This window comes from Myotis davidii, unplaced genomic scaffold, assembly GCF_000327345.1.
Source record: "Myotis davidii unplaced genomic scaffold, ASM32734v1 scaffold3, whole genome shotgun sequence".
In the NCBI taxonomy this organism is placed as follows: Eukaryota; Metazoa; Chordata; class Mammalia; order Chiroptera; family Vespertilionidae; genus Myotis; species Myotis davidii.
The window spans coordinates 159,039-170,461 of NW_006295062.1; the positions used below are offsets into that span (position 1 = coordinate 159,039).

The following is an 11,423-nucleotide window of genomic DNA, read 5'->3' on the forward strand; positions in this document are numbered from 1 at the left end:
TCAACTGATGTTAGTTCACACATTAAAAAAAGGAAATAAACTAAGCAATACAAACTATCCAAGAGACTTGTAAATATTTTTTTTCATTTTTCTTTATCTTATTATTTTCTAATCAGCTGCAAACATCTTTTTATATAGAGATTCACAGCACAGTGGTTTGCATTGTGGCTCCATCATCACCAGTGTGACCTTGGGCAACTTATATAACCTCATGGCTCCTGTGTTTGAGTAGGTAATACACAAACTTACTATAAAATTCAAAAAGAATTTCCCTTCTCTTACCCTGGCTCCCCAATCAGAGGTAATGCTTGGTTCTCCCATCTTTCCAGATATGAAGCATCATTTAAAATTAGGGAAAGCAACAGCATACCCAACCAACTGGTTATTATTTGTCATGACAAATGCTGTTAGGAAAAATTTTTAATAGCTTAAAGACTGTGTTGATAAGTGAAAAAAACCCCTATAAAATTGTATTTAAAGTACAATTCTAATTCAGTATAAAAATGCATATTAAAAACATGAAAGAAATACATCTGGCCATCAAAAGTGGCTGCTTCTGCATTGTGAGATTAAGGTTGATTTTCTTCCCCTGCATCTGTCAACCTTAAAAAAAACAAAAACTTTAAAGAAATTCTAAACTGAACACTTATTTCATAACCAGGAAAAATTTACTCTATGTCATGTTATGTGCTCTTTTTCTTCTTATTACTTAACTAGTGGCCTGCTGCACGAAATTCATGCACTGGAGGGGCGGGTGCGTGTGTGTGTTGGTCCCTCAGCCCGGCATGCACCCTCTCCAATCTGGGACCCCTCAAGGGATGTCCAACTGCCGGCCTCATGGCCCCCAACTGCCCTCCCCTACTGGCCTCATGGTCCACAACTACCTTCCCTGGCCCGTCTCCTGGAAGGTCTCCCAATCTAATTAGCATATTACCCTTTTATTAGTATAGATACTGCTACCAATTTTGAAAACAGTGTCTGGCTGCAGAGTATAACTATATTAAAGGTTTTTATTCCCTCCATTTCCAAAATGGAATTGATTAAAGATACAAATTACAACTATAAAGTGAAAAAGACACTTTTTTGTTTGTTTTAAACAAGCACTTCATGTCTTTCATCATCAAATGATTGTTCTTGGGAGACCCATACTTATTTTTTTTTCCATACTTATTCTTAAAGTGAAAAATGTGCAAAATAACACTATAAATTATTTTCAGAAGAGAATTTACACCCAGGCATTGAGGCTTCATTCCCATCACCTCAGGTAGGAAAGCTGGGAGTGAGGTGGGCTGACAAGATTCTGCTGGACTCTGGCACAGAGTGTTTTGAAAAGGCCCAAATTTCTCCTCTGTCCCTTGCCCTGGGGAAGTGGACACATGTATTCAGTCCCCTGTGTCAAGAAACACTGTGTATGGTGACAAAGGACATTCCAGAGTTTCCTGCACAAGCTCAGAAGCTATTCTGCCTCTCCAAAGCCACCAAAGGGGTGATAATCTCAGTTTACCATCTCCAGTTCGTCATCTGCTTCTTTTGAGCTATTCAAAGTTTACACCTGCCACTGGCACCAATGAGGAAGGGCTTTGGGTTTCAAAAATTTCCCCATTAAAATGGGAGCTAAGAAAAACAGAGGGCAGTGGTTGTGGCAAGGTTTAACCATGAATGTTGGTGTCCAAACATGGGGCACATAGACAGGCAGGGCTTCCCTCACACCCACCAGAGATTAGTCAGCTCCTGGACAATCCCAGCAGACAGAAACCTCAGGCAGCAGGGTTTTGTGATTTAAATCAAAGCACTATTTGTAGGCTGTGAGTCTATATGCTTCTTTTACAGATGGATCAGGGCAGGGGAACTTACTGAGAGGTCAACAACTGTCTTGATGGCCTTTTCTTTCCTCTTTATGAAGTCATCATCCTGTACAACAAAAAACAGGGATTAAACAAATCTTGTGTGAAGACAGAAACTCAACTGGACTGCTCAGAAATCTGTCTTACAAACTGACTTCACATCATAACTTCACCTGAAGAAGTCTCAATTTTCTAACAAATTGAAATATATTATGTATGGGAAAAAGTTAGAGCTTCTGCAGGTCTTAAAACAGATTCCTATAGCTGGTAAGAAAAAGGGGAACCATAGGTGCAGACAAGTGGTCTCATTTCAAATCCTTATGAGCTCTGAAATCTCAGGCAAGTAAACTAATCTCTAAGCCTCAGTTTATCCATCCGTAAAATGGGACAACATCGCCCATCTCAGGGAGCAGTTGAGAGGATTAAGGAGTAGAAGGTATTGATATGCTTGGACTAGAATATAGTAAGGATTACGATGGCTATCAGCTGTTGTTGAGATTATTATTAAACTGTTAATATAGGACTGTCCTAGGCAGGTGGTCTCTCGAAAACCTTCATTTGACTATACAAAAATATACTCGTGTTCTTGTAATTTAAGAAAAGTTCTTAAACAAAAGGACAAAATTGTAGGGCTTTATACTCAGCACCCCCTAAAAGAGACAGCTCAAATGAATCAGGAGGCCCCGTTTCAATGCTGACACAGCAGAGGCAGAGATGGCATGAAGGAATGGGCAGGCAGGGCAGCCTGAGCTTACTGAGCTTCTTCCCAGGGAGGCGCTAAGTATGCACTCATGGTCTCAGCAGACAAGTAAAATGAAAAACTGACCTCAGGGAGACTGTAGGTTTTCTGGAACTGGGATATAGAGTAGGCACGGATGTAGTCACCCATCTCTTCTTTTGTTTCTATAGCTCGCTTCACCAGCCACTGGGGAAGAAAGTTAGAAATGTGAGTAAGGATGAAATCCTACCATGGTGAAGGTCAACTCAGAGATGGCACAACTCAGGAACCCAAATCACCATATTTTAATGGACCAGGTGATGAGAAACTATCAACGTGTACTGTCCTAAAAAACCCTTATGAGTGATGGAAATAAATGGAAACAAGGCCACCAACTAGGCGTCTGGATGCTAAGACCCAGTGGGACCTAGAGCAGGGTAGCTGTGCAGGAGCTTTAAAGCCTCACCTCAGAGCCTCAGGACTCAGTTTCCTCCTCTGCATAAAGCAGAGGTGGAGCTGTGGGAGCACATGAAATCACAAGTACTAGAGTGCTCTGTAAGTAAGTACCTGAAGCACAACACAAACAGGGCTATTCCCACAGCCAACTGGTTCTAGCAGATCTTAATGTAACTTTTTCCTGGGCTGCTTGCACCACAGACCAGAGAATAGGGAAGAATCACAGAGAATACCTAGTGTAACCCCTCATTTGACAGATTAAAAAAATTCCCCAGATATTCAGATTTGAGAATAGGGTGTACTGAGTAACAGCCCTAGGCTCTGGGTCAGTTTGGTAGTCACAACACTTTCTCTCTTACTTCACACATGATAAAGCAGTTGGTACTGGCTGCGTTTTACAGAACCTGAAGCTCTGAGGCCACGTAATTTGCCCACTGATCCATAGCTAGCAAGCCACAATGCTGTGAGTTACAACTGGGAGAGTCTTCCACACCAGAAGACTGGTCAGATGAATTTTATTATGTTTCCCAGTTCTAATGAGCTGATAATGCAGAAGTAGCTGCTCTTCATTTTTCCCTACTTAAAACTCCAGTTAATTAAAATACACACATGCACACACCCACACCCCATAACCTGCGGAAGATCCAGGTGCTCTTAGGTAAGAATGCAAAGAGTAAAAAAGGGCCTTCTCTTCTCCTGCCCTGGCTCTTCATTCATTCCTTTTATTACTGAAGAACATTACGGAAGGGGATCCCATCTGTCAGGGTTGTCCTTCCCTCTCCAGAGAAAGCTATTACATCTCAATAGCAGTTTTTGGATAATAGTTGAGTTTTCTCAGAGCACAGCCAAACTTGGAAAATTTTGTTACCTAAGAAAGTAGGCACATGGCATATAACATGCTGTTCCCACAGGGATAGAAAGAATGCTTGCTCACTGAGGGGGCCAGCTCAGGTAAAGGTCACATTTAGGAAGTAAATGCTCAGGAAGTTGCCCAGGATAGGGGTAGCTGCAAGTAACTATATGAGGAATATTCTTTTGTTATTAATATCTTCCATTTATTTCCATTACTCCAAACAATGACCTCAGGTAGTGACTAAAATCCAGGAGGGCAGAAAGTCAGACAGCATTCAGGATTACTCTAGCCCAGCGGTTCTCAAGCTGTGGGTAGAGACCCTTTCACAAGGGTCGCCTAAGACCATCGGAAAACACATATATAATTACTTTTTTTTGGTGATTAATCACTACGCTTTAATTATGTTCAATTTGTAACAGTGAAACTGGGGGTCACCACAACATGAGGAACTGTATTAAAGGGTCGCAGCATTAGGAAGGTTGAGAATCACTGCCTAGCCTGTTACCCAAACCCCATGCAACACCATGGCCCAGGATAACTAAGGAGGCTGACTCTTCCTCAACTCAATTTTGCTCTGCTTTCCTTCAGTTGGGGAGAGCCAGTTTCCAGCCTTTCATACTTGTTTCTTATTCAGATTTACCTCTATTAATCAGATCTATACTGGAGTTATTACGTGGCTGGATCCTGGAGAGTGTGATCAGATAAGGAGAGTAAAGCCTATTGAGTCACTGATTCCCTGAGAGAAATGATTGCTCTGTTTTGGAGTTCCCAGTATGAAGGGTTATAGAGGGAACTTCTTAGACAACCAAGCTCTGCCACAGATCCCAACCATTTGAAAAAAATATTTACCCTCACAGGATTCACATGTCCTCATGGGAGAAAAAGATGTGACCTAGAACTAACAGTGGCTGGAAGTTCGATTGTTTTCCTCTTGGCTAGCATTCAGAATGCATTACTGTAGCTTCACTATATGAACGTGGGTAGTGAGCCTCTATCACATGGACAATTAATTCAATGGCTCCCAATCAATGGTCTATGACTGTTCTTTCATTGGTCACCAGCAAGACAGGAAAAAACTATAGGCATGTGGTGAGTTTTTCATAATGCTAAAGGTATTAAATTTCCAGACTTGCCCTTAGTCTGAGATTGGGGCCAAATGATATTTCTTTTAGAAAATGATGATGAAAGTAAGGCAGCTGTTAGTTTAAAAAGCATCCTTGCCTTCCCTAGTGGGTTTTGCTCAGTGGACAGAGTGTTGGCCTGTGGACTGAAGGGTCCCAGGTTTGACTCTGGTCAAGGGCATGTACCTCGGTTGCAGGCTCTACACCGGCCCTGGTTGGGCCTGTGCAGGAGGCAACCAATCACGTGTTCATCTCACATAGATGTTTCTCTCTGCCTTTCCCTCTCTCTAGAAATCAATGAAAAGATATCCTCAGGTGAGGATTAAAAAAAAGATAAAAGCATACTTACCTAGCAAAATACAGGTGCACTGTCAGTCAACCTCCATTTTTGCTTTTAAATTTTACAGGTCCATGAAATTAAGAAATCTAGTAATCATTAGCCTAGGCTCTCATATTAAGACAGAAAGCTCTCCAGCATTCTACTCACAAAACAGAACCATTCATTCAGACACTCAAATGCCCAAACTAGAGAAGAGCATTTCCCTTTCATCCCTTTTCACATCTGGCCTAGATTTTTTGCCCTCAAAGTTCCAACAGAGGGTTGAGTAGGTCTAATCACTAGAGATCCAGGCTTCTGGGGGTGGGAAAGGCAACAACTTCACAGTGTAATAGTGTTTTGGTAACAATCAACACAGGGTCCCTACTTTGTTTTCACAAAAAGAATTAGGTACCCTTTACTTGAATAAGAGAGACCAAAGTCTACCAAAGATACAAATCAAATTTTGAGTAAAAGTCTTAGGCTCAAATTTACAAATTTCATGGTATGCGATTTGAAATCTAATGCAGGGAAGATTCCCAGTAACAGTAATAATAACAGAAACAACTATATAATACTTATTTAAAGCACTTACTAATGGGCCAGTCCTTCAGGCAAGTGCTTTACACAAAATAACATAATTCTCATCCTATCAGGTAGGTACTATTATTATTTCTATTTAACAGAAGTTAAGTCTTTGCCTCAGGTCACACATCAGAGCCAAGATTTGAACCCAGGAAGTCTCCAGAGTCCATGCACCTACACTATATAATCTTGACACAGACTTAGAAGTCGTTTCTAGCCAACGCTGCATGGCCTTCTCCTTGCCGGCTGCATTAATGGAGGAGTGGAAAAGGACAGAGCCTTTAGATTGGAACCTTTGCTGTGCCACTCTGCCTGTAGGCAAATCAATTACCCTTTCTGAGTCTCACTATCCTCAAATGTTAGACTGGGATTATAACAGAAGCTTCAAAGGCTCTATTAGGATCAGATGCAAAGCAGTGTTCACAGCATAGGCAACAAAGGTGAGTGAGTCCCTTTGCTCCTCCTCTTTACAAGCACCCAGAGGGGAGGCACACAAGAACTGCAGAAAATACTGGGAGTTGGACAGCGTGAAGCACTTAATCACAGGGTCCTGGGGAAAACTGAGGTGGTCATAAGCCTCCCGACAGACATTTAGTCAACAAACAGCACTGAATGCCTACAAAGCGCCAGAAGTCCATGAGGTGCTGGAAGCACAACAGTGAGCAAGACAGCCAAGGTGCCTGCCCTCATGAAGCTTACAGTTGGATGGAGAGACAGATATATAATCACACACTTGAATATACATGGTACAAACTACAGTAATGGTTATTCCTGTGAAGAAAGGGAATGTGGCCCTATGAATGGATATGGCAGGAACCTGCTCTAGATTATTGGGTAAGGAGAAGATTTCTTGAGGAGGCTTGGTAGAACTGAGGTCTGAATAAGTAAGAATTAAACAGAAAAGAAGAAAAGGGAAGAGCTTTCCAACTTGGGGGAAAGGCCCATGACAGGGGGAAGCATAACAACTATGAGAAAAACTGAAAGTCAGAGGAACCGAAAACGAAAGAACAAAGGAAAGCAAGGAATGAGGCTGGACTGGTTGGAAGCAACCAGAGCATGGGGGCTGTGGAGTCTTATCTTTACCAAAAGGACAATAAAAAGCAACTAATGGGGACATTCAGAGATCAGGTGACTGTGAAACTAGGGGAGGAGGAGTACCAGCGACCTTCTGAGGATGACATCAGGAAACATCATCACGTTTTGCTGCCACCAAATCCACACCACACCCATTAGATCCAGGATCTAGGCCAGGCAGCCCAAGAGCTAGACCTGTTACAGGAATTCAACGTTCAAAGGACAAGAAACCACACCAAGACTCTCACCTGAACAACGGGAAATATGTGAATAAAATCCATCCCCTGGATCTGGTGAGGCTCCAGCTGGTGTGGACACTTCATTCTTGGCAGAACAGAGACAATTTTTTCTGATAGAGCTCTATTTGGAATAAACAACAAGCAAAGAGTGAGAACACACTAAGTGGCTCTTAAGACATCTCTCAAGTCTGGGCAGCATCCCAGAAAAATCTGAGGCTTCTCAATGCCAGACCATGACCAAGTTTCTCCTGACTGACTGCAAAATTAGGAAAAATAGGCAAATTTAGATGTGTGCATATAAGGCCACAACACTGCCTTCATCCTTTATTCTAAGATTGTGTGCTTCCTACTTTTTTATATTGAAATATTTTGATTCTTTATGAAATCATGGTGATGTTTGAGGTAGTAATTATTTTTTAACATCTTTAGATGATAAAATAAAAAGTTATCAGTAGCCTATGTTCTTTTACATTTCATTTTACTGACCTACTTTTTCCAAAAGTCTGGGAAACACCGGTTACACATTTAAAAAATTGTTGTAAATATCAGTCAGGCCAGGTGTCCAGAACAAGATGAAACACGGTGCCACAAGCTCAAGAAAAAGCTGGGAGTTCTCTACTCTGGCACAAAAGTATTTTTAAAATAAAAAGTCACTTTTAATGTTTTGATACTCTAAAATCAATGGTAGATTTGAGAGAAGCATGCATCCTCACTCTTCTTTTTCCAGAGAGAAATTTCCAACTGCTCCTGAGGGACACTGATCTCTCTCAGTTTTCCTCCTAAGAGGCTCTGGAATAGGAGGGGAGGAATCAGGCTCCCAGGTCTAAAGCATTCTTATCTCCGTCAGGACAGGTTTTCCAGTTCAAGCAGGGCCTGGTTGGGACAGTTTTCTGGTTGGAGTGATAGAGGGACTTGTGTACAAGTCCATTTTACCACAGATTTAAGCCTCCTACTCTAATCAGATGATATTTGATCTCCAACAATCTTTGTCTATCTTAATTGAATCAGAGGCGTGAATAAAGGTTATTTAGTGGTTCTGCTAAACCCCAAAAGCCATGGCACACAGATAAGGAAGCTTGAGAAACAGTTACAAGGTATGGGCCGGAAGGGGCCATATGGAGAAATGCGGGCTTTTGGCTCAGACTACATGGATAATTTAGGTTATATTCCCACTTCAGAACCTTAAAAAAATCTTAGCCAGTTATAGCAAATATTGTGGCCTTGTCTACAAGTATAGGACTATTTGCTAATGGATGAATGCCCTGGTGAATGAGGTCACCAGGTCTTACCAGTTGCTTCAAACTCGGTGATTTTGGGTCCACCAGAAGTGTTCCCGGTTCAAATAAATCTTGTACAACTTTATCTTCCTGCAGTTCCATAATCCTTTACAGGAGACAGACATTCTGAAGACCAAAATCTAACTCAGGCCTGGGTGAGAGCAATTATTGTCTTACCTATGTTCCCTTAGTATGTTTCATCTTCTCCGTCTTGGTAGGAACTAAGTAATCAAGGGACAAAAACTAAATGGCTCCCCAGGGAATGGTCTCTGGAGAACACACTACAAAAACATTTATATACAGAAAGTAGCTATACAAGGTGGGATCAAGGTTAAAACTGCAGAGGGAAACAGCCACATCCCAGCTCCACTGATCCGTAATAATGTCAAGTGCAATGTTAAGAGAAAAATATTAAGACTGATACTCTACTGTACACATGCACAGAAAGTAAGGAATATCCACCTCCCAGAATGGAATCATACAGGAGGTGTGATTTATCCAAAAGGTCTGAGATATGAAAGAAAATTGTCACATGGCCCAGCCACTCCTGTAGCCCCTCCTTTCTGAGCAGCTTATGGGTCACATGCTTCTTTCTGCCTCAGATATGTGCCCTGCCGCAGTGGGGCAGCCCATGGTCCAGCTGTTCCTGGGGGTCAAACTGAATAATTTAGTAGAGAAATATTAACAAACCTATTTGGCAACATCTAAGGCTCTCTCTCTGATAAATTTTATTTTCATCTCCATAAGACTCCTATACCTTGAAACCTGAGAGGGGCAGAAATGGGTGCTAAATTGACCCTGCTCCCGAACTCCAAGCTTAGCAAATGAAAATGATTACCAGCCCTGGCTCTGTCTCCTTGTCCAGGCAGGTCTTAACTATTTATACATGTGGGGGGCCACCTTTCTTGAGTTATCTTTTGGTTCAGTAGGAGGAAAGCTCCCTCTAGTGGTACAGATTTATGTGTTTGCATAAGGTTATTGATTGCCCTACAACCAGTCCTCAACTCAAAAATGAGGCTGGGACTCCCAACAACAACCAGTGTGGGGCATGTAGGCGGCAACTGATCAATGATTCTCTCACATCATTGATGTTTCTATCTATTTCTCCCTCTCTCTTCCTCTCTGAAATCAATAAAAATATATTTAAAAAAAGACAAGAGATAACAAGTGCTGGCAGGATGTGGAGAAAAAGGAAACTTTGTGTACTGTTGGTGCAACTAGCCACTATGGAAAAACAGTATGGAGGTTCCTCAAAAAATTAGATCTATCATATGATCCAGAAATTTCATTTCTGGGTATATATTAGAAAGAAAAATCACTATCTCGAAGAGATATGTGAACCCCCATATTCATTGCAGCATTATTTGCAATAGCATGTTACTAAGCCATACAAAAGAAGGAAATTCTGCTATCTGCAACACCATGGATAGCCTTGAGGGCACTTTGCTAAATGAAATAAGTCAAAGAAAGGCAAATACTATGTGGACTTTCTTAATCGAACTCATAGAAAGAGAGAACAGATTGGTGGTTAGCAGAGGTGGAGGTGGATGAAATGGGTAAAGTTGGTCAAAAGGTACAAAGTTTCATTATAAGATAAGTAAGTTCTGGGGATGTAATGTATAGCATGCCATTTTATCAACACTACACTGTATATCTGAAAGTTGCTAAGAGAGTAGATCTTAAAAGTTCTTATCATGAGGAGAAAAAATTTATACCTATGTGAGATGATGGATGCTAACCTGTCGTGGTAATTATTTTATAGTGTATATAACCTCAAAGCATTATGTTGTATACCTTAAGCAATAAATGTGATGTGTCAATTATATCTCAATAAAACTGGAAAAAAGTTTTTAAAAAGTGTTAGAAATAGCCTGAACACTGAAATGACGCTTATATGCTACCTGTGTGACCTTGGTTTATTTCATTCCCAGTTTTGTAATCTATTAACTGCGATATTACCTGTTGTAATGAAAACTAAAATAAGTACAGTGTCTAACACAACTTCTGGCACATAGTAGGCACTCAAAAGTTACTCTCTTCTCCTTTTTGGCTCTTCCATGGCAAACCCTAACAACTTACATTTTTTGACCTATTGTAGAGTTTTCTTGAAAGAGTAAATCAACATCTACATCAAAGTTGCAAGTGGTAATGCACCAAGTCATTCCTCCTACCACCTGCAAGACAAAGAAAATATGTGTTTCTTCTTTCTAGCTTGGGGAGAGGGGAAGAAGTCAAAGGTAGTCAACATATAAATATATTTTACAGACTCAATAAACATACAAAATTATGTATTGTTAGAGAGAGTGTATATGTCCTGATTTCATCAACTACAATTCATCTAAGATAGCACTGCTGGATAAAACTTTCAGCAGTGATAGCAAGGTTCTGTACCCGCACTGTCCAGTACAGCAGCTGTTAGCCACATGTGGTTACTGAGCACTTGAAATGTGGCTAGTGTGACTGAGAAAGTGACTTTTATTACTAAATGGACATAGACTTGCTTTATACTGAAGGAGACAGACATTAATTCTTAGGTGAGAGAAGTCTTAAACCAGTTTTGAGTAGTGCTAGATTCCAGAGAGATTATCTGTTTAATAGACCAGACACATGAGTAGCAAAACTGACATTTTGTGGCTCATTACTTTATTTTCATACCTCTAATTTTTTTCACCTACCGAAAGGAGATGTGAATTCCTGCTCTACTTTTCCCACAGGATTTCTCTGAGATGCAAATGTGACTAAGGCTAAAAATCCATTTTGAAATTAAAAAAAAAATAGCAATCTTACTTCTGGCTGTGCTTAGACCCACGTGAGATGCCTAATAACATACAGATTCCAGGCCCCAGCCCAGACCTAAATGACCAGAATTCCAATGGGTGAGGCCTAGACATCTGTATGCTGAAACAATGCACAGTGATTCTGCTATGCGCAGCCAGAACT

At 40.9% G+C, this 11,423-nt stretch overlaps 1 protein-coding gene across 1 annotated transcript in view; it reads right to left on the reverse strand.

The window, feature by feature from the left end:
• The window catches only part of CCDC93 (coiled-coil domain containing 93), a 72,311-nt gene extending 61,403 nt beyond the window's left edge, over nt 1-10,908 (reverse strand). Inside the window, exons 1-5 of the mRNA XM_015567769.1 lie at nt 10,891-10,908; nt 10,563-10,657; nt 7,216-7,327; nt 2,671-2,769; nt 1,855-1,911 (exon numbers count right to left, since the gene is read on the reverse strand). Of these exons, the coding sequence (XP_015423255.1) occupies nt 1,855-1,911; nt 2,671-2,769; nt 7,216-7,327; nt 10,563-10,657; nt 10,891-10,908 (381 nt within the window). The remainder of the gene's footprint in view (nt 1-1,854; nt 1,912-2,670; nt 2,770-7,215; nt 7,328-10,562; nt 10,658-10,890) is intronic.
• Nucleotides 10,909-11,423: the final 515 nt, after the last annotated feature.